This window comes from Sinohyriopsis cumingii, chromosome 11 (genome assembly GCF_028554795.1).
Source record: "Sinohyriopsis cumingii isolate HCF-2022 chromosome 11, ASM2855479v2, whole genome shotgun sequence".
Taxonomy (NCBI): Eukaryota; Metazoa; Mollusca; class Bivalvia; order Unionida; family Unionidae; genus Sinohyriopsis; species Sinohyriopsis cumingii.
Window position 1 is genome coordinate 33,816,837 of NC_142971.1, and position 24,232 is coordinate 33,841,068.

At 33.3% G+C, this 24,232-nt stretch overlaps 1 protein-coding gene across 1 annotated transcript in view; it reads left to right on the plus strand.

The window, feature by feature from the left end:
* Positions 1-24,232, plus strand: part of LOC149787886 (uncharacterized) — a 227,682-nt gene that overhangs the window by 88,791 nt on the left and 114,659 nt on the right. The window contains exons 25-29 of the mRNA XM_089974127.1: positions 512-664; positions 1,804-1,968; positions 9,147-9,243; positions 16,406-16,567; positions 23,785-23,838. Of these exons, the coding sequence (XP_089830253.1) occupies positions 512-664; positions 1,804-1,968; positions 9,147-9,243; positions 16,406-16,567; positions 23,785-23,838 (631 nt within the window). The remainder of the gene's footprint in view (positions 1-511; positions 665-1,803; positions 1,969-9,146; positions 9,244-16,405; positions 16,568-23,784; positions 23,839-24,232) is intronic.

A 24,232-nucleotide genomic window follows, 5' to 3' on the forward strand; every position in this document is an offset into this window, starting at 1 on the left:
ATCTCCACTTGCCCCTAAATGCAAATGATGTCAATCTGACATCCATTATGTCTACCACTTCAGCTAATTTAAAATCTTCTTGTCATTGAAAAATAGCAGAAGTGGTTTCATTGCTCAGCAGTTAAAAAGAAGAAATAGTCTTAGCTTGAATTGCTGGAAATCCTTTTCGGCCCATTGAGCATGTTTCTTTGAGGAAGTTCTGTTATGTGAAAAGTGACCCTGAGGCACTTGTATATAAATGGGGGGCAAATGTTGTTATTGTTAAATGGAAGGAAAAAATAAATTCATAACCTTTTTATTGCTAGTACTTTTTAGTCTCATTAGTATCTAACTTTTCATCACTTTTTATAAATTTTATGAGAATTGTCATAAATTGCATGTTTACATTTACATTCTGTGTACACTTTCACTTGTTTTAAATCATTTTAAATTTATTTATTGAAAATCTTATTCTTTTCACCAGGCTTTCTTCTTTTACACATTGTTATTATTTACTGTTTGTTAATTTCAGTTGTTCTTGAATGGAGTGACATACTGTGATATGTTTCCCTCCACTAACAACAGCCTGAACATTAGTGGTCTGGCAGGCGGTCGTTTGTATGATGTCTGTGTTGTGATTTATTCCACTAGACAGGAGTATGGACCACAAAAATCAAATGTCCTGGTAGGTATCCAGAAATAATTTCAGGGGACTGTGATCATATGTACAAGAGTTTGAGGGTGATAATGGTTCCTGTAAGATGATAATAGTTCCTGTACTGTTGGAATCAAGTTTTATACTTAACTGTTAAAGATAATTGGCAATAATTAAGCCCTTTTTACATTCAGTATTTTTTAAGTATGAGATAATATTACATATACTTAAATATTTTTGAAAATTTCATGCAGAAGATGTTTAAAATCACATTATCCTAAAGGGTGTCCTGATGTTATTACAAAATAAAAATTACAGACTTTTGATTTTTCTTAGCGTAATTTGGATGCATGCCCAATTAGATAGTGTGTTATAATATATTATTATTATAGTGCTAGAAAATATTTTCTTGGTCCCGTTTCCACCGCAGTGTTTGTGTCCACATGGTTAAAAATATTACCCGTATGTCAGGTTTCAGGTAATATATTTGTGCTTCTAATTTACTACAGTAATCACACAAACCACATCATTGTCCAAAATACCTCAGGATGTGGTCTTTGATTTCACTTACAGATTGTATACTTGCAATGCATTTCATAAATCTTATTAGAACACTCCCTTATTATAATTTTGTCCTTGGAAACCATAGAATACTGTTGTTTCTTTTATTTTCATGAGCATCAATTGTTGTGGTTTATTTAAAAAAAAGACATTGTCATGGGTACTTAAATTTATGGATTTCCCTATTTCAAAGTTTGTATATTTTTAGATATATATTTCATGGATTAACCACTACAGATAACTAAAATAAAGAGAATAAAAAAGAAAAATGAAGAAAATATATGCTGGCAACAAACAGTGGTCACTTGAAAGGTTTAAAAAAAACACAAGAAGAAGAAATATTTGCTATGTTTATTGAATATGTCCTCTACACATGCAAAAAAACAAACAGGCAGTTCATATAGTGTTTTAGATATGTATCTACAATACTAATGCAAACAACTCTACAATCCATGAGTTGTTTTAATGATATCACCTAGCTTGTGCAATATATAAACCTTATTTTTGTGCATTTACTGTTTTAAACTTCTCTGGCCTTTCAAAGTAAAATTTACTATTTTCCCCATAAGTTTGCAATTTTTATTGTCATTACTTGTATTTGTATCCAGAAAATGAAGTGCCCCTTGATAGTCCCTGGTGGTGGCCCAGTTATTTCCCTTGAACGGGATGACAAGCAAGATGCTCTTTCTATTGTCTGGATGTCAATAGACTCACCTGCACGACCCATCTCAGGCTACCTGGTTTTCCTCAATGATCAACAGTGTGGCAAGAGGGTGAGTGTCAATCTATCAGTTTTTTTCCATTTATGCATTGTTTTGGTGTCAATAAACTCCCCCAAGACAAGCATTGTGGAGATGTCTTGAAAGGTTAATAATATGCCATTGTCTCAGGGAAAACAGTTTTGTAGTTTTGTAGAACTTGTAGCTTAGTAATCCATAATTTTAACATTCAGTTTAGAGCCCTTTTTCTGGTAAGTGGAAATATTTTGTGTTCTTGTGGCTCACCCATCATCTTTCTGTAATATTCTCCAGTTATTGTTTTCATAGAATTTCTCATTTGAATACATATTCCTATTACATTAACATTAGGAAAGTAATTTCCACTACCTCCTTGAATCCATCCCTCCAGGCACTTTAAAGACAATGGGAAGAAACTCTTACCCATTACCTCCCTTACCACTACCAGGTTGCTACTCATTAACTAGAGATTTGCCAGTTTTACGCTTTTGCTAGGTGCTATTGGCATAGTACAGCAAGACCATCTGAAATCCTTGAATATCTTCATTATTTAGGCCTTCTGTCCAGAAAGTCAATATGGTATTGCATATTACTGTATTTACTACATCCTGCAACCATTATTATTTTATATCTACAAGCTGTTTCTTACTGTTGGTAGTATGTTTATACTTGTATGCCAATCCTTCTTGTGGACTGTTAATATGACTGCTATTAATTAATTATGTCATTGAATGTCCTTGGCTTCCACACTTTATTCATTTCTTTGGGTACAACAGATGCAACACATCAATTCTCAGTGGACATTCACTTCAAAACATTCTGTTTTATTCACCCAAGCAGCTAATGTCTGAGCTATATTGTGTATTCAAACCAAACCATTTGAGTGAATTCCACACAGTTGCTGCCAGGTGTCCCCAGCTTTTATGTGTATTTTTTGCCAGTTGTGGACTTTAATCTCACCTTAATGTCATTCATGCTTGTTATTGATAGAGTATATTTGCACTCAGTGCATGTATTTTTAAATTATTTACTTATCTAGTTATTTTGTTTTAGATTGTTAGATATTTTTATTGCTTTCATCACTTCAATGATGACGCTATGTGCCAGTCCATAAGGACACACATGATGCTTGTATCTCTTGTGCAAAGTGTTCTTCCAGTGTTGATGCAACTTGTGGACACTTTCAGATTGATATTTTCAATATTTGTTTTGTCATTCTAGTCGATTCAGATTGAACAATGATAATGTTATGTGCCTAGGTCAACAAGGACACATGTTTCACTCGCAAAGAGTGTTCATTGACTTCTGTTTGCAGTGTATGTGTGAAGTGGTAAGAACTAATTAGTTCCATGGTTTTACATAGAGCCTGAAGAGATAGGCAAAGTTTTGATCAATGGAATGTGGTGTAACCTCCAATAGTAATTTGGAGTTAAAACGAGAGTTCCCTCCCTTAGTATTACAAACCCAGTTGATGTAAAAAAAAAAAAAAACACATGTTTGAACATGAACTTTGGGCATGTAAGCCTGGACACATGGTGTGCTTGTCACATTTTGAGATCCATATTATCATCATTCCACCAATCTCACTGCTGACCAGCCAGCCTATCTATCTATCTGGACCACCTAACCTGTTGACTTGGGACCAGGGTCTGTCACACTTGTGAGCCATGTTACAGCATGTCAAAGAGTGCTCACATGTCAAAGAGTGTTCACATGTTCTTTCTCTTTGATTAATTTGTCATGAGAGGAATTGTTGCAAGACCCTGTCTGCCTTCTCAAGCATTACACAAAGTGCATAAATAAATGCCATTGGGCACTATGTCTCTCATCTCTGGTGGTGGTCAGGAAAGAGAATAAAGTCCTGGGATCAAGGCAGACATGGGCAATATACTTGGTGAACTCTGAATTTTTAAATGACCGTCAGGACCAGTTGATGTAATCACAACCTCCTTATGGGTGTGTGTTTTGTACTTTCACTGGATTCGCCAAGAATTTTTAATGTTAAGAAGAATTCATTATTTCATCTTATCTGTGTATGGTCATCATGGGTTACATGACTATTACATGCTGTCCTATTAAGAGAGAGAATTATCTTTTATTTAGGGAATCCATCCATTCTTCCCTTGAGGGGTGCTCATGGTAGAGGTAGGATTTTCAGCATTAACTCAATCGATTAGCAATTTTCCTAATGTTAATGTGATCAAGGAATGTGTGGAAAGAAAAAAGAAGTTGTTTCATAAATCATGCTTATCCGAGAATGCTTAGCAGATCACCCTAACATCCTTCCACGCAAATGCAAGTATCTGACTTGATGCTTCATTCAGCTTAACACTGGTATACATCTGGTTGATGGGTAGCCACTTGGTGTTGGTAAGAGGAAGTCATGGTTCAGAGCTTTTTCCTTTGTCTTTATAGAAAAGATGAACATTTTTTCTTTTAGGGAGGGCTGGATTCAGGAAGTACCATAGTATTTATTTTTCTAATGTTAAAATGATAGGGTAAGTATTCTTGGAGAAACATTACTTTAAAAAATTTGCTTTCTCAAAATTAATTTAAACATAATTTACAAAAAATTTGCTTTCTCAAAATTAATTTTGGTAAATCTTAGTAATAAATGTAATCATATTAATTGCAGTAACAGGTTTGTTGTAAAAGAAAGCTATAATTCTAGATTTTAGTCACCATCAATGTCAAAGCATAAAGGGATAAAAACTTAGCCAGTCACCTCATCAGATGAGCCAATAGCATTTGCCCTCTTGCTCTTTTTTTCTTTATTTTCCCCAAAGTGATTGAGTCAGTACACATTCCCAAATTAACCCCCAATCATCATCTCCAGGCCTCATTTGCAAATCAGCCTCAGAAAACCTTGGAAAAAAGCTACCTCGCAGGATATAAAGTCTTCCTCAGCGAAGAGCATTTTGGGAGGAGAGTGTACATAGTTTATCATTTGAAATGCAAAAGTTGTTGTTGTTGTTGTAGTGTTTAATGCCATTTTTCAGCACGATAGGCTAAACATGGCGGCCAGTATTAATGGTGGAGGAAGAACCCGGGATAACCCCGGAAAGAACCACCAACCCACAAGAAGCTACTGGCAAGCTTTCTCACATACCGACATTGGCTGAATCTGAGACTCGAACCCACGCGGGCAGAGGTGAGATGGCAGTGATCTGTAACGGAGAGCGCTTTAGACCACTCAGCCACTCGGAGCTCTGAAATGCAAAAGTAAAAAAATGACTGGATCATTTTTTTTAAACTGATGATGCCCTTTATTTTCATAAAAAGGATTTATGTGAAGAATTACACATTAGCCTGGTGTAGAAATTTTTAATGTATTATGGATGATTGTTTGTGAAATTTGGGATTATTTAACTTTATATGTAGAAATAAGAAAGAGATGTGTGTGAAGAAGATGTAAATTCATTGTCCATGAAACTTGCTGAAATAAACAGGTTTTGGATAGATGAATAATACCAAGATTTCACAATGTTTTCATGGGGTTAAAATTTGTGGACTGTTTGGCTGTAACGAAACATGAAGTTAATGACCCAATAAAGTTATAGTCATATATGACTCATGGTGAATCATACCCGACCATTAATCTTGGAATGTAAATACCTGGCACATTTGCAGTCTGGTTCAGAAATAAATTGAATCCCTACATATGATACAAATTTCAAACTATATCAGGCGCTGTCCATTCATACTTTTGTAATTTGGAAAAATGTAGTAAGCAGCATGTGTAGTGTTGAATCCATTCAATATTTTTTAGACAACATTTGAATGTACATGGTTAGGTACAGGGTTTTGACATGGATTCTCATGCAGGTTAAATAAACATGAAAGAACCTACTCTTACAATAGCTAGTCGGCTATAATTAAAATATAATAGAGATGAAGAAAAGAAAAAGCCCTTTAAATAGAGTTTAGAATTTTTCATTCCTTTTTTGTTATTTCTTTTTGTTATTTCTGTGGCACACATTCCAAAATATTTCATTCTGAAATTGAATTATCTTTACCACAAAAATTGAATTCCTATTTTGATGGAAAAATATTAGCAATTTGATGAACAAGTAAAAAATATGCAGTTTATTATTATTTTTATTATTATTGCTATTACTACTATTACTACTGTTCCTACTACTACTACTACTACAACTACTACTACTATTATTTTTATTATTGCAATGAAATAAACATTTATGAAAAAACTAACAAGTCATCTTAATTCTTCTTCTTCTTCTCTTCTTCTTGTTATTATTATTAAACTAATTTGTTGATTTCAGAACCTAATTAAATTTTTTAATAATTTATCTACAATAAAATATACTAGCCATTATTTACTAAGCTATCTGAATATTTTGCTTAGTAATTTGATTCTGCATGCACATTATTTGTTCTTTATATTCTGTGTGATAATAATGATGATGATGATGATAATAATAAAAGCTAAATCATATTTATATGTAGTAAAGCACAGAAATTTTATATATTGAAGTATGAATTTTAAAAATATATAAAAGAATAAATCCACTTTTATTTGGACTGCATCAGTGAGCAATTTTAAACTGATAATAAACACATGGAACAAAAATCTTGACTTCTTATTTGCCAATTTTGGAATTCAGAGAATGTTGTTACTCTGGTTTTGTCTCCATTTTATTTTTGTTGGTGCCATTATAGAGGTATGTATCTTGCATGTCATATACTGTGCACCAATGTTTTGGTGTTATTTTACCTGCATGGGAGTCTGCATCGAGCCCCAACACTTAATCATGTACATTTGGCTTCTCCCTGTCCTAAAATTTTAATAACTTTAATATATTTAACACTGTGCTCACACATTGTCCAAATTACATAAATCTGCATGCTCAGAACAAGTATGGTTTGAAATTTGTAAGGTATGAAGCGATTATATAAGTCTCAGCTAGTTGCAATTTTGTCAGGGAAATACTTTCCATGACTGATGATGGTACACAATTGAAAATGGATCAGAAGTTGTACTTAACCTCAGTGGTATATATACACCATACTGATCTGTGTATCATTATCACTTATCTGTGAGCAATTTAGACCTAGATCTGGCCTGGAAAATGAAAAACACATGAGTTAGAGTTTGAGCTGGAGATTTTGTTTCAACCAATCACAAACTGTATTACCTTTGAGAGCTTGTTTCTGATTTGCTGATGTTGAAATATCAATTTCAGAATCAGACTTGTAGTTTTAAGATCTCTAGGCTGTGGTGTTGGATAATGTGCCTGAAGGTTATAGTCGATACTATTTGCTTCACATTGTAATTAGAATGTGCCTGCAGATTAGACTCTATACTATTTGTTTCACATTGTAATTAGAATGTGCCTGCAGATCAGACTCTATACTATTTGTTTCACATTGTAATTAGAATGTACTTATCAATCAGAGTCTATACTATTTGTTTCACATTATAGTGAGAAACAGCATACACTTTGAGATTCCCGTACATTAAAAAGCAAATAAAATAAAACATAACTCAGAAATGTTTATTTTCAGTCCTGAGTAGATTTTGGCTGGTAGATAGGACAAGAGACAGAAAGTATTGATTTTATTTAGTGGTCGTAAAGGTTTAAGAAATACTTGTGTATCTTAGATTCTTGAAGTTACAGACTGCAAGACATAATCTTTTTTAAGTGCTTGTACAACTTTTATAAGTGTTCTATTTCAGTTTTGTAAATAGTCTTTGTGCACACTAATTGTCTACATCACTTTGTAGCCATCAGTATAGTTGATACGGGTAAAAAGGTAATAATTTGTTTGAGACAGCTGTCAGGAATTGTAGTTATAATTTGGATTTTTGATGAGTTTGAGGTAGGAAACTTTTCTCCCAATGGAAGGCATATAGTTTTTAATTCCGAGGTAGGTTTCATGTGAACTTAAAATAATGATAATACAAAACATTTTGAAATGACAAGTTGGATAATTACATGTAGATAGTAACACTACAGTAACTGTTTTAAGAGATCACCTATGGGCTGACATAGGTCTGGTCTCAGGAGACAGATGGTTTCTTATTTCTAGTCTTTATTAAGCATGTATATTATCATTACTTATTGTTGCCTTATTTTTAATGGCACTTTCAACACATTACTGAATATATTCTACTAGGAATTGGGGAATCACTGCAAGGAATTGGGGAATCACTGCAAGGACACACTGTGGCCGCCAGCCTGGACTGGCCTTAGTGTACATATTACCCATAACCATTGAATTATTAATATGACACTGAACAAACTGAACCACTGATGGTCTGTCACACAAATTTGACTGCTTATACCCAACATACTATATTGTGGGTATTTTTCATGGATGTAAAAGTTTGGCAGTTTTGAAAAAAAAAACAAATATACTACTTAATTGTAGCTACCTATACCTTAGTATTTGTGCAGTAAAAATGTTACAGTATTTAGCATAATTTTTTTTATGGAATTTATTTTGCACAATCAAACTTGGAGATTGCTAAATTGCTTAAATTTCTCTACTGCTAACATTCTGGCTATATGGTATTTAACACCTAAGAAACAAAAAATTGTGGGCAATACAATGCATTGTGTGATGACACATTGGGCTCTACTCTTTTTACAGTTCGGTGCATAATATTCACAGATACAGTGAGAACACTTCATGACTTTTCTGCTAAAATCAGTATTTGAAATACTTCAATCAAGTGATAACAACATCAGTAGGGGAAGTGGGAAGAAAATGGCAGAGAACTTGGTCACATGTAAAACGTAACTAATTTTGAACCATGTCAAAAGCATAATGATAACTTGATTGGTTTATTTGCATAAGTTCAGTAAAACAAAGTTATCTTGTTAGTTCATGCTTGGAAAAGAAATTTGTGAATGTTTTGGCTTTGAATAAGTCATTTCAATCAGTTTGCCTAAACAAACATGATGCTTTTGTGATGTGGAGCATGGTGTAATTTGGTCAGCAAGGTTAACGTACATCTAGTGGTGGCTAATACAATATTTCCAAGGTGTTTTTATGATCATTGTTAGAAAGGCCTGAGTCCATATTTTTGTTTTAATTAATGAAAAAAGCACATGTACAAATTACCTATTAGTAGCCTGGCTTTCTTTATCTTTCTTTATGCACACCTTTCCTAAATCATTCCCAAATTCATCTTTTGTTGAGATAAATTAAAATGAAAGCAGATGTAAATTTGATGATTTCTTTCACAGCTGGTGCCTGACCCAGAAAGCAATAGATGTAAAGTTGTTATAGGTAGCTGCGACTTAAACAAGCCCTACAAGATTCATGTCCTAGCTCTACCAAAAGGTAAGAAGCTGCATCGCATGTAAATTAAATATAAATTTGTCTATACATTTTTGCAAATTATTCCTTACCTCAGGATACAAAACTTTAACAAATCACTGTTTGGAATATTCATGCTTAGCATCCTGTTTATTACAATATTGGTTCCATTTTTGTTTAGCTTTTGTTAAGAAGATGGCAAGACATTGACTTCCCTTGTCCAGAAATGAAAATGTTTTCTTTATTGTCAACATATAGATTTTCAATTTAAGGTTTATTTTAAGGATGTAAAATTCACACCAAATGTTTTATCATATATGTGGCAAGACATTTTGTGGAATCTTTGTTCAGTTGACTCCTCAGCCAATGATTGGCATAGCTTGATTGGTTCTTCGTAGAGAGATTCAAGTAGACCAATGACTGATTTGACTGCCAGCTGTTTGTGAATCATCACCTAATTACAGAGAACAGTTTGCCCAACCAAGTTGGGCAGAGAGAACAAATTTACTTCTATATATACTTGCTTATAAGGATGTGTCCAACTGCAGAGTGCATACACCCAGATCTAATTTTGCAAAATGTGCCATGAAATCTGGGTCTGTGCAGTTTGTTTGGTGGCAGCTTGGGATATGTTGTTTGCAGTTAAACTTATCTTATAAGCAAGGATATATATATATATATATATATATATATATATATATATATATATATATATATATATATATATATATATATATATATATATATATATATATATCACACAGACTCACACACCAATTCAGCTCTGTTTAATTGAGAAATGTTTCAACAAGTTTCATGAAATTTTCACACAAAACCTTTTATAATCTTGTTGCAATCACAAGGAAGATTTTCAAAATAAAAAAATGCCAGTTTTATGGAAAAAGATCTGAAAATAACTGAGCAGAATAGTCTGTGATTTTCTGAGGGTTAGATTGCACAATTTATAAGCCATTGGTTTGTTGTTCCAAATTTGCAGTCAATTTGCATTTGTTCAACATCTTAAATATTTCAGTTTACTATTGAAAGAATTATTATAAAATATATACTATTTTTGGGCAATTTGTTTTATGAAGCAGTTATTGTATTCTGAAATATATCAGGTTTTATTTTCAGCATAATTTCCATCTTATATATATAACTATTTTTTTTAACAGATGAACCTGAGGGTAAGATAGGATATGAATATTTATTTTCCTAAAGCCATTTGATGTTTTGTGTATATTTCCCTATTTGATGTTCTGCTCAGATTTCTGTATCACAAACAATAGTTTACAAGCGTTTTTAGACCAAAGTTCAAATTGCATAGACTTAGACATTGCTGTATTTACATCTGAGAGAAAATTATTCTTTTGAAGATATTTTACACAGTAAAATACATGTACGAGACCTGTATCTGTAGTTATTGTGTGTACTGTCTATACATACTTACAAGTTGAGTCAAACTGCAAAAAAAAACAGATTTCTATAATGCATCTGTTTTGTTCTATTGATGGCTGAGCACATTATATGATGACAGATCTGGGTCTGTGCAGTTTGCAGTTTGACTTGATTTATAATTGAGTATATACAGTAATGTGCAACTGACTGCAGAGTTGCATTTTGTATTGTCATTTAGGATCTGTACTGTACGTTCCAAGTCATAGTTTTTTTTCAAATGACATCATGAATGGCGTATACTGCTACATAAACAAATGTATTAATTAAAACACTGTAAATCAAAAAGGCTAAAATGGGCTTCTTTCATAAAGAACTAACTTTACATCATTCTTTCCTCCATTTACATGAACAGTATGCCTTCAGTTCATTGTGAAAAACTCAAGGCTTTAATCCTAATCTTAAAATAGCAGTGCAATGGAGAGATTAGCTAGTTCAAAGGTACACCAACAGATTGATTTGAGTATGGTGAAAGATAAAACATTGATACAGATGATGTATTTGCATCATTAGTGTCCCTTTTCTTGTGAAAAGCTTCATTTGCTTAGTTGATATGAATAAGAGACCACGTTCAACAGTAAGAAACCACTGTTCTGTTAGGAAGCACCTGGCTGTTTACCTTGGAGAGCAGGTGACCTTTTAATACTCTTTATTTATGAAGCAAATTTCAATTGGGTGGGTCTACATTTGAGTGAATGGGAATGGCCACTGAAACCAGGTGATTATTCAGACAGATTTGATAGGAAGTTAACCCAGAAGTTAAGTCATTCCCTGAAGAGATAAAACATACGAGAATGTGGCTGCAGATTTAACTATATGGGCACTTTGACCTTTTCAGGGTGAGTTGAATGCATAATGCTGGTTTGAGCAGTATGCGTACAATTATTAAATCCCAAAAAAAAGAACTCTTGTTCAACATTTGTCTGGTCATTTAGATTAAAAGACTTTTACATTCAGCATCAAATACTATTGATGGTGTCATTTGTGATGAAAATTGGCTTTAAATATCGTGTAATTAAATACATGTCTTAGTCAATGCTCTTTGACTGGTTCACATACTACATTTGTATATTTTATATCTTAAAGCTGTCATCACATTAGTGTTTAGTAGCAAATATAGTAGTTGCAGCCCAAGAAGCATTTGGTTGAATTGATGGCTGATATAGGCATATATGCAGTAGATACATGTTTTCTAATAGACTAGTCTAGTTGATACAAGATGTTGCACTCAGTAGATCAAATTTTGATTAGTCCTTTTTTAAAGATTTTATTTGTAACATTAATTATGTGAAGGATTGTAGTGTCCATTCTTTAATATAATTTTAGATTTAGGCAGTTTTAAATGAAATGACATATATACATGCAAGAAGCTAAAAGGATGAGTAAGAAAATCTGAAGAAAGTTAATTATTGTGAAATTAATTGTAGATCTTTATTAATCATCACATCTGTGTCCATGTATTCTGCATTAAATTGTAAGCCTAAAATTATTAAAACATTCTGAGCTTCTGTCCATCCATCCATCTGCTTGTCCATAAGTCCATCTGTCACTCTTTCATCTCTGCTTTATAACTTTTAAGATGAAGGTATAAAACTTGGTAAATATATGGTTAATATAATTTGTTTTTGTTCCACTCTATAATTTTAAATCTTTTGAAATTAAGAGATTCAGATTGGTATTTTATGCATCATTATTGGAAGGTGTGTTAAATACCCAGACCAGCCTCTCTTGGCTTCCTCTGTGTCACACTTACACATCCACCTAATAACTCCAGAGCCATCTGAGATTAAGGGATAAAATTCAATGTGTCCTATACCACATTGGGGCCCAAATCTTCAAGGTCAAGGTCATGATGTACTATTTCATATTTTCATCTGGATGCAATTCATTGTACATATATCATCATAAGCCATTGGAGTGTACACCATCAGGGTGTTATCATTAAGGAGAGCATCATGGTACTACATGTTGAATTTTTCTATAACACTTTCCCCTTATCTAAACAATAATGGAGCCATTTGAGATGAAGGGGATGAAGCTTAGTACATCTATATTCATCATAAAAGTGGTGTCATGTACCACATTGGAGGTCTTATCTTCATGATCAAGACCAGTGGTGACTATTTTAGTCACATTTGTCCTTTGGCTTTCTAACTTGAAAGTTCTTTAAGATAAAACATGTTACACTCACATACCTATTTAATCTAACACAGTTGATTGAGCTTTCAATACAGATGATCAGTCCATATTTCCATATCACATACTCAGAAAGGAACTATTTAGATGTTTTCCCTGATGTTGTCATGTATATATTTTTAGACACAACAAAGTTAACTTTTATATATCCCAATTCTTTTGAATTTCATTCACACTGTGCTAAAATATTTTGAAAGCATAGAATAGGGGTTATGTGATAAATACAGAACTATACTTGTGTTTTGTTTGGAGCCAGAGGAAAGAATTCATTTGATATGGCTTAAGAATACAGCTTGACCTGATGGCCTCAGTGTTTTCCCATGCTGTATCAAACTCATTCTTTGCTCCAGTTTGGAACAAAACACATGTAGCTTTTGTGTATATATTGTCACTAGAATATATGTTGCATGGTGTGTTTTAGGCCTTGTCCTTATGATTAAGGTCAGAGGTCAGTATATTAAGGTTTTTCTTCTTCATGCTTTCTATTATAAAAGCTGTTCAAAGTAACAGGACCACTCCGGTGGTCTATTGGTTACGGCATCCATCTTGGAAGTGGGAGGTTGTGGGTTCGATCTCCGGCCTAGTCATACCAAAGACTTACAAAAATGGTACTAACAACTGCCTTGCTTGGCACTTAGCATTAAGAGGTTAGTGTTATGACTGGTCAGCTTGGTGTCAGGATAATGTGACTGGGTGGGTCCTGCTATATGTCTGTGGCTTGATGCCCAGTGCTAGACATCACTATAAACTGCCACACTACAGACATCGTAGTGATATGATTGAATTTTTTTAAAAACTACATCACTATAAACTGCCACACTACAGACATCGTAGTGATATGATTGAATTTTTTTAAAAACTATGTTAAAAATCCTAATCACACACACAGTAACAGGGATGAAAAATGGTATTCGTATGCCTCTCAATTTTAGGACATTTCAAGAGTCAGATATGATAATTAATGTTTTATTTTATTAAGGATTAGGTGACTATATTTGTTACCCCATTCTGCACTTTTCCTCAGATGCCCATTGAGATCAGGAAATACAACTTTTCATGTCAGCTAAGTCTCTTTTACAGTTCCGTCTTAAAGGTCCTGGTCAGATTGTGAATTTTTTTGACCTCGTGGTGGTAGTTAAGGACCAAAAATTAGTTGAATTTGCTTGTTCATGTTCTTAAGGATCTTGAAGGATAGATCTGATTGTTTTCCTGCATATCATTACATGGCACTTCAATGGCTAGCTAATTGGACTTCTAATTGGAAGATTGTGGGTTCAGATCCTATCATAGCCCAGTTTAGCTACTGTGGTGAGTCCTTGGGCACTTTACTCCAATTGAATTGGTACTAAATAACCTACTTGTGTTCCTATGCCATAAAACAGTGAACCAAACCAAACAATAATTTTCAAGATGAGAATGTTTAAGTATAGGTTAAAAATACATATTTTTGTGTAAAGAGACATGCATGGAAGAATGTATTTGGAAATGTGTGAAAAAAATATAAGGAAACATATTTATTTTGCATTGTACCTTATATTTTCCTAATTACATGATAAAGAAAGAAACACATTAGCACATATTATATTTTAGAAAATTTCACCATATACAGCACATACTTAGTTAAAATATCCTTGTTTATGTTTATGATTTGACATCTTTACATCAGTCTGTGATGCTGATTTTGTTTTTCTGTAACCCAGATATTATACTTATTTAAGAATTTAGCAATTAAAAACACATCAGCAAGTATGTTCTTTCGTCTCTGGTATACACCATTTATTAGAAATGCAGTAAACAGTTGCAGACTTTTAGGAGATTTTATTATATATATATATATATATATATATATATATATATATATATATATATATATATATATATATATATATATATATATATATATATATATATATATATATTGCAATTAGAGATAAGTCTTTTTACATATCAGTTATTTTTCTAGCATGTTCATCATTAAATGATACACTGCAGTCAGCAGGGGTTTAGAGAACTATTGTTGAGTGCAGTTTGGGCTATCTGGATTAGTTTCAATCATTTTAGCAAAAATTTGCTGGAGCCCAAACTAGATAATAGTTTAATGAATAAAATATTTTTAATCTGCTAACTTTTTACAGTTTTAATCTGCTGACATTTTAATTAGTCTGTCTGCAGTCATGCAACTTTATTTACCTATTCATCAAAACAATCAATTGTCATATTGAAACTTGAAATTTCCTTAATAAAAGTTTCTTCCATGGTCTCTTTTCATCTTTATAATTTATTGCAGCTTTGCTTTATTTGGAGTAAATAAAAAAGTCTGTTTAAAATTAGATGCTAGTTTTGAATGAGAAATGTGCTTGGAATGCTTAATTATAGAGTCTGACTGTATTTGGCTCTTGCATTATTTTTATCTTAACTCTTTAATGTAACTTATAAACAAATGATTCAGGAAGAAACAGCAAAACATGTTTTAAAGACATTTATTTCTAAGTCCAGTTATTTCTCTGTGTCCCTATTTCATTTGTCTCTTGTAAACATTTTTTGTCATTTTCAGTATTTTTAAGTTTAACATTTAGTCATAATGCTGTGGTATCTTTAAAACACCAAATTGCCACTTTTAAATCAAGGCAGTAATGTATTGAAAGGGGATTTAGTGATTTAGTGCAATGTCTAGGAATTTATGACTGACCAGATTTGTTTACTGTGTTATTCATTTTCCAAGTTATTAAAATACTGTGAGAGCTAAATAGTTATTGTTGTAAAAATTTTATTTTCATGGGCATCAATTTTGTGCTTTGGCAGGAAATGCCATTTTCATCTATGCTTAAATTTGTTAATTGGCAGGAAATGCCATTTTCATATATGCTTAAATTTGTTAATTGGCAGGAAATGCCATTTTCATCTATGCTTAAATTTGTTAATTGGGAATGACATTCTGTTATTCATATGGTAGGATTCTTGTTTGTTTGGGTCTTTCAATTTGTGATTTGTAAGAACCACAGAATCCATGAAAATTGGTACCCCACCAAAAAATAGTGATTTTACAGTATTTTATTTCAGAGTTATTGATTTAATTTATAGGAAGAACTTTGCAACTTCAAGTACAAGTGTAATTATTTTGAAATTGTAATTATTTTTGAAGACTCAAATCTAGAGAGTTTGTAGTGGCAGCTTTATGGGGTGAGGGTGAGGGGGTTTGAGTCAATTCAGTCAGTTCCTCCTTCTATTAAAATTAGTACACATTTCAATGAAAAGCAATGAAAATGGGCCATTTTAAGAAAATAAACCAGCCCATTCTCAAAAGTGAACACGTCATAAAAAAAACGGATCTGCTATTGTTTGACAGATAGATATATGCATATATGGACTTAAAACAATAATGCAAATCCTGACTTGAAAAGACCACTACATCTGCCAGAAAATAATGTTCTCTCAAGACAGATGGTGTCTCATAACAGTGGTCTTTCAATACAGGGTTTACTGATGATAGCAAGATTCTTGGTTTGTCTGACCACTCTGTTCTCATTTCCTGCAGATTCTGACAAAGTGTTGATGTCAAACATTTTACAAATAGTCCTGCCCCTGGACACAACTCGAATCCAGCTCCCACCAAAAGCCGAGCTATTGGAGGAAGAAGAATTATACTGTGAATATTTAGAGGTTCATGAGGGCTCTGGTTACCTTCCAGCAATGGATGGTAAGTTATGATTTTTTATTATATTAAGACATTACTTGATTTGTGCATTGTAATGTATTGTTTGCTGCAAAACATTTTGAGGAAAACCTTGGCACAAATAATGATGATGATTCAAATTAATACATTTTATATAACAGATTTAGGTAAAAATAATAAATTTCCAAAGCTATGTGTATAAAATGTTGATAGAATCATGATGGTATTTTTTTTTGTTGTTTTGTTTTTAGGCCAGTCTTGGACAGAATAACTGAATGTTTCTATTCTTTTACAAGGTGGCAATCAAGGCTTAGCAAATTAGTAAGTTTTATATGAAATAGAGCTTATCATATTTATTGGTTTATATCATGCACTAGTCCATGATCCATATCAGCAATCCCATAATTCAATAGCAGATCAGTTTTATTTACATGCTTGACTTCATAAATACATGTAAATGTAGAATGAACAGCATACAGAACGTGTTAAAATGGCACAAACAGTCATTGCTAAACTTATGGATAATATTTTTGCACTAACATCAATTGACATTCATTACCCCTTTGTTCAGACAATAAAGTTTAATTCAAGTACTGGTCTAATACCATGTAATACCTGTGGGAAGCACCTGCCAGTGTTGTGATATTTTGACAGTGTCAGTAATTGCTTGTTTGCTGAAATTGTAATTCACTTTAATCCATTGGTCAGCTGCTGAATTTTGTGAATGATGATCATGGTTTATGCAGTTTGAAGTTACTTGCCAAAAGGTAACTGGTTATTTGCAAAATAAACGTAATTGAAAATTTGCAATTTTGTGATTGGCAAACAAGTAATTGGGAATTAATAATTTAAAAGAAATTAATGTTTTTAATATTTCCTTTCCCAGTTTTGGATCATGAAATATGATCAGAAACATTTTCCCAATACATGTCATTTAAGTGTCTCCTCTCTTTCAGTGTCATTTAAGTGTACTCTTTCAGTGTCATTTAAGTGTCTACTCTTTAATTGTCTTTTAAGTGTTTCCTCTCAGTGTCAGTTGTCTCCTCTCTTTCAGTGTCATTTAAGTTTCAACTTTCTTTTGAATGTCATTTAAGTTTCTCCTCTCCTCTGAAGTGAGGATATTTAGGTCAAAATTGGAAAAAATGTTGTGTAATCTCTGAATCCTTTTAATTTTTTGTAGCCTTTCTGTGTCCTTTAAGATTTGCGTAGCTTTTCCATGTCCTTTTAACAACTTTGTGTAGTCTTTCCATGTCTTTCTACTTTTGTCTAGTCTTTCCATGTCGTTTTACTTTTGTCTAGTCTTTCCATGTGCACCTTTTTTGTGTAGTCTCTCTGTGTCCTTTCTTCTTCATATTTTGACTGTTTATGAAACTTGAGTGATAGCAATCCGGTGGTAAATTAATTTGAATTGTTTAATAAAACAATAGGGCTAATATTTTGGTACCATTTTTGTCAAGAAACAAATGTCTGTTTTCATACAAATCATGTTTTTTATATATCATGTGAATATTGTAGCTTGCTTTTAAAATCTGTAGGAAATTTTATGTCTGTTAATAATTTTTGCCATTGATGGAGCTTTTTTAAATGATATCTTTGCAGTAATTGTCTAAAATTTATGTTACAGTTAACATCTTATTTGTTGCTTTGTGACTAATGAAAACATCTGTACAGTTTTTAAGTTTATAGGCCCCAGGTGGCAGAGATGTGTAAAGCACTTGCATTTACAGATCATTGCCATCTTACATTTATCTGTATGAGCTTGAGTCTTGGACTTGGCCAATGTGGGTATGTGAGAAACCTTGCCAGTAGCTTACATGTGTTTTCCTAGGTTCTTCCTCCATCAAATATACTGGCCACCTTACATGACCTATCTTGTGTTGAAAAATGGTGTTAAATCAAAAAAAATAGCTATAAGCAGATCTTCCTTGGGTGAGTTGGATTTTGCCTATCTTTACGATGACCTGTTTGTTTACTGTATTGAAGCAAGTTTATAAGCAATTTAAATTTAACTCATTTAGTTTAGTATAGTTGCTTTTTGGCTTTAAAGAGTGTAATATGTGCAACAGTAGAAAATATGTAAACATTTGAAGGAAAGAGAACAAATTGGATTCACTCTTAACAATGATAAGAAAATTCCCAAGTTATTTTTGGTCTGTGACAAATATAGAGGTGTTTTCCTACATATAGTTAAGTTTGCATTTTATTTGTCATTAAAGGAACATTTCTTTTTAATAGTGATGAACACAACTCTTGAATAAGTCAAGGCTGTCATAGGTATGCAATGGAAAATTTTAAAGAATAAGTCAAGGCTGTCATAGGTATGCAATGGAAAATTTAAAAAAATAAGTCAAGGCTGTCATAGTTATGCAATGGAAAATTTAAAATAATAAGTCAAGGCTGTCATAGTTATGCAGTGGAAAATTTTAAAGAATAAGTCAAGGCTGTCATAGGTATGCAATGGAAAATTTTGAAGAATAAGTCAAGGCTGTCATAGGTATGCAATGACTGAGAGTCTTTTGAAACCTATTTTGCCTTTAGCTTTAATTTAGGGTCCTGCATAACAAAATTGAGCCCTTGTTATCACATACACCTGTCTATACATCCATCATCCGTTGGGTTCTATAAGGTAACTCTACTGAGATTTGTTGTATTTTAACCAGATTTGGTGCGCTATTTTATGTTGATGAGAGCTCAGTTTGATTTCCAGCCTTCTGTGTCCTCAGTTAAACGATTTTTGGCCCCTGATTGCTTTTCCTCTAATGTTCATTTCCAAAGCTAAACTTGATGAAGGATTGTTGGACTCAAGTCAGATTTGCTGTGCAGCTCTGGATCAATGAGACCGTGAATTCAAAGCAAGCATATCCATGAATTGATGTTCTCTGCTTTTTAGATGGCCTCACCTTTATCAAACTGCCTGTACTGTTTGGTTGAAATCCTGTAATATTGAAGGGAGTTGCTGAGCATAAATGAAAGTGGGTAAATCAGATAATCAAAGTCTTTATCAGTGCTAAGCAATGCTGTCAGTCCAGCCTAGCAAGGTCTCAAGGAAATCAACTTTCATACCAAATTTAGATGAAATCCAGAAGTTGAAAAAAACTTTGGACCTTGTATATGTTGAAGTGAAAGTTTTGAATTTAACACTTTTTCAGTAATATCACTATGATGTCTGCAGTGCAGCAGTTTATTAGTGATGTCTGGCACTGGGGCATCATGCCACAGGCATGATGTCCCAACCAGTCACATTATTCTGACACCAGCATGAATATTAAATAGGTAATATAAGCTATGAATAGCCTATTATTGACACTGAGGACATGTATATAAGAAATTTAAAAAACATATGGATAATAGTGTTGTAACTGTGCTTGCTGTCTATTACACAGAGTGCTGGCTGCCTATTAGACAGAATGCTGGCTGCCTATTAGACAGAATGCTGGCTGCCTATTAGACAGAATGCTGACTGCCTATTAGACAGAGTGCTGGCTGCCTATTGGACAGAGTGCTGGCTGCCTATTAGACAGACTGCTGGCTGCCTATTAGATAGAATGCTGGCTGCCTATTAGACAGAATGCTGGCTGCCTATTAGACAGAGTGCTGGCTGCCTATTAGATAGAATGCTGGCTGCCTATTAGACAGAATGCTGGCTGCCTATTAGACAAAGTGCTGGCTGCCTATTAGATAGAGTGCTGGCTGCCTATTAGACAGAGTGCTGGCTGCCTATTAGACAGAATGCTGGCTGCCTATTAGACAAAGTGCTGGCTGCCTATTAGACAGAGTGCTGGCTGCCTATTAGATAGAGTGCTGGCTGCCTATTAGACAGAGTGCTGGCTGCCTATTAAACAGAGTGCTGGCTGTCTATTAGACAGAGTGTTGTCTGCCCATAAGGGGATACTGCAATCAGTTTTTTATTTGATTCAAGTAAAATATCAACACATTATCATGATTTCTTTATTTGCAAGCAGGGGTATAATGCAACCTAGTTTACAAAACCACTTCTGACTGTCATTCGATGTGCTGGGCACATCAGTACAATATAGTGTTATTAAATTTCCAGACAAGATTTTAGAAAAATTACAATTTTCATTTGCTTGCAAATTATTAAGACTGCAAGAAAAGTAATAATTTTTAATGTTTGCAAAATTAGATAAATGAGTGCATGCATAGAACATCATCATATGACATTAAGGGCAAGAGTGCACCTTAAAGGGGTCAGAGCATCATCTGGAGTGAGCAGGATGCAGCACTCTATTACAGTCTTTGACACTTGAGAACAAGACTTAGAAAAGTAACAATTGATTACACCATAGGTACTCAATTATGTATCCAGTCTAACTGCAAAAGGTACAGACCCAGATTAATGCATAATGGACAAGCAATAAATCACATAGACTCTGATCTTCTGGCACATTATGTGCTGGCAGGTCAGGGTCTATGTTTTTAGCAGTTGAACTCTACCTGTATTCAACTTATAATTCAGGTCTACTAAATACACCCTTCTAGGATTAGAGTTATAACTGCTTCCTTCAGTATGTCTGTTGGATATCCAAGAAAAAATTATATTGCTAAAATGCTTTCAGTTTTGGAATTTTTAAAAAATGTTTCAAATTATAAACTGTTTGAGTATTGTCTGTTTCTGAAGAAAAAAATTCTGTCTGTTGCAAATGAAACCTTTTTTAATTTTAAGTGAAAAACTTCTTTGATCTTTATTTACTTTCATTACAAGAGGCTTGACACTGTAACTTAGTGCCAATAATAAATAGTGTAAATGTGCTTCCATAGGAGGATAGATTCTTTTTGTAATCTGAATAATTAACTACTTTATCAAATATTTAGAGGTATAAGACTTTGGAATAGAATTATCATGGTACCATATGTCATCCTATATGATTGCTGTAGTTTTTTTTATATTTTTTATTTGAAAGAGCCATAACTTTTGTTTTTCATTTGCTACTCACTGCATTGCTAAATTGATGATGTTGGAGAAAGGATATTTGATTTAAAAAAATATTTATGTACTGTCGAGTTCTTTCAGTTGAGATAGGAACATATTTGAGGCCTTTATGCAGATCTATATGGTAAGGAGAATTGCAATAAATAAGTAAATACAGTACTATTGTAGTTAAGGTAGAGTATACATGCATGTATTTGAGGAAGAAAAAAAAACAATTTTATCATATTCTTGTTCGGATATAGCAATTCAGGTTGAAGAATGATAAACTTATAATATTTGCCTTTTTAACCAGTTATGAAGTATGTGCTTCTTTGCAACTACTATAGTAAAAGTGTATTCTTTAACTAAAATATAAGATTGTGGATTAGCGGATTGCAAAAAGCAGTTTTCTTCACTAAGTCAGAATTGTCACCATGAAATTTGGCAAATATTTATGGCCAAAATCTAAAGACGTGTATGTCAACAAAGCAATACTCTCCTGCACTTTGTAGCTAATTGAACTTTAAGGACATGTGAGCTTAAGGTATGTCTTTTTGTCTGTTGTGTGTCATATATTATCTGTCTGTCATTTGTTGTATCATTTATTATCAGTCCATCATCTGTCATGTGTCATATATTATCTGTCCATCTGTCAACTACTGATAATTCAGACTAGTTTCAACAAGTTTAGTGCAGGATAGCCAGATGTAGTTCATGATAGATGAATCAGTGGATTGCCTTGAATGCTGTGAACATTATTTGAAAACGTGTTTATTGCCAAATGACTGTCCTTCCCCAGTTTGCAGTTGAATGTAGTGCATGACAGTATCATATATACTCACTTATAATTTGAGTTAATTTACTAACAACAGAGATTCAGATTTGCCATAGCATAACACACCTGATGATCAGAGTCAAGTTTCTGTACAATTGCAATAACATTTTCTCACAGTAAAGCTGTTTTCCACCATCTGCAGTTACCAGATTTGTAGATGGCTTGCTTGGGTTAAGGAAGAAACCTATCAATTTTGGGGTCAAATTGTTGGAGGTCCAAGTAATGTTAAGTATAGCACAAGAACAAATTATTGCAGTATAAAGACATTCATCTCTTGATAACTATAAAATGGAATTTAAGCTGTTGCTTATGTTGGACAGCCCTGTATTCATTACATTCATTAAATTTCCACAGAAGAAACTTCATTCCAGGGTTATCAATTGCATTCTGTCAGGGAGCTTCAACTGTGATGTTTGTACAGTGCTGTCATACCCATTCAGTTACCACTGAATCCACTCACTGACAGAATGAACTGAAATTCATCACTGGCAGCAGACTGCCCCAATAGGCATGCTTATAAGGAACTGGATCAGGTTTTAGTTGCATATAAAATGTCAGTGGTCAATGGTATAGTCATAATTATCCTGCATTTGGATATTCTAATTCCTGGTGCATGTAGTTATCTTTAGCAGATATCAAAACTTAGCACAGCATGGCTAGGATTAGATTATGGTATTGTGCCATTAAACCTTATACATACATACATACATACATACGTATGTACGTACATACATACGTACATACATACATACATCCATTGACACACACACAGACACCCCCCCAGCCATTTGCATACATGCATTCACGCACACATGCACACATACATTTATACAAAGGTAGGTATTATGTTTGATGCGTGCTTACCCCCTCTTCCAATGTCTATATAGTATATACACATACGCACATACACTTTGTTAAATCATATGTAATTATGTTTTTTTGGGGGGGGTTAATACCATTTTTTAGCACATGATGGGCTTTACAGGGCAACCATTTTAAGTGGTAGAGGAAGAACCATGGAAAAGCCCGGTAAGAACCCATGAGAAGCTTGATGCCCATAATGCTACTATCATCACATTGTTATTATTGGTGGTTGTGGTGGTATTAACTCAGTATTAACTTTTTAACTGCATAACTCTGAAATATAGGAGACACACTGTTCTGTAGATGCCCATGTTTTAAATCTTGGCACAGCTAATGGACAATTATTAAAAAGTCTGTTTTAAGCCAAGCAGAACCTTGTCTCAAGAGCTGATGTTAAATTTGTACCCTCTCATTGGATAGTTATTGCACAAGACTGTTTTTTTTTAAAAGACAAACAGGGCCTTGCCTTTACAGCTGATGTTAAATCTATATGCTCCTATTGGATAGTTATCACACAAGACTAAGTCTTTTTCAAGACAGGCAGTGCCTTCTGTCAATAGTTAATGTTAATTTATTGAATAAAATAGTGACACTCAATCATTTTTATTACAGAAGGAAGAAGGGGTCCTGATGACATAGTTGAAGTTGAAAAGTCAAAGTTCAGAGGTAACCTAAATCTCAGCAACATTTCTGTAGAATTGAAATTTAAACAACTTGGTAGGCTTTGAGTATTTATTTAATTATAAAACTTAACACAAATATTTTTGGGGTCTTTAATTATGAATGATATTCATACATTTTAATAAAGTCTGTGAGACTTTATCTATAATTTAGTGATCATAACATTGCATGCTGGCCATTGTGTCTGTCTGAAGTTGGAAATGTTTTCAGTTAGTTTATCATTAACTTTTGTAATTTAACATAAATAATCAGTGTATACAGTTTGAGTCAGATTTGTACTCTGAATTGAGACATATTCTAAAAGTATTGTCAGCAAATGAGATGCCCTGCCCCTCAGTCTTTCAGGATCTCATAATTGAGATATCTCTCTCACTTCCAT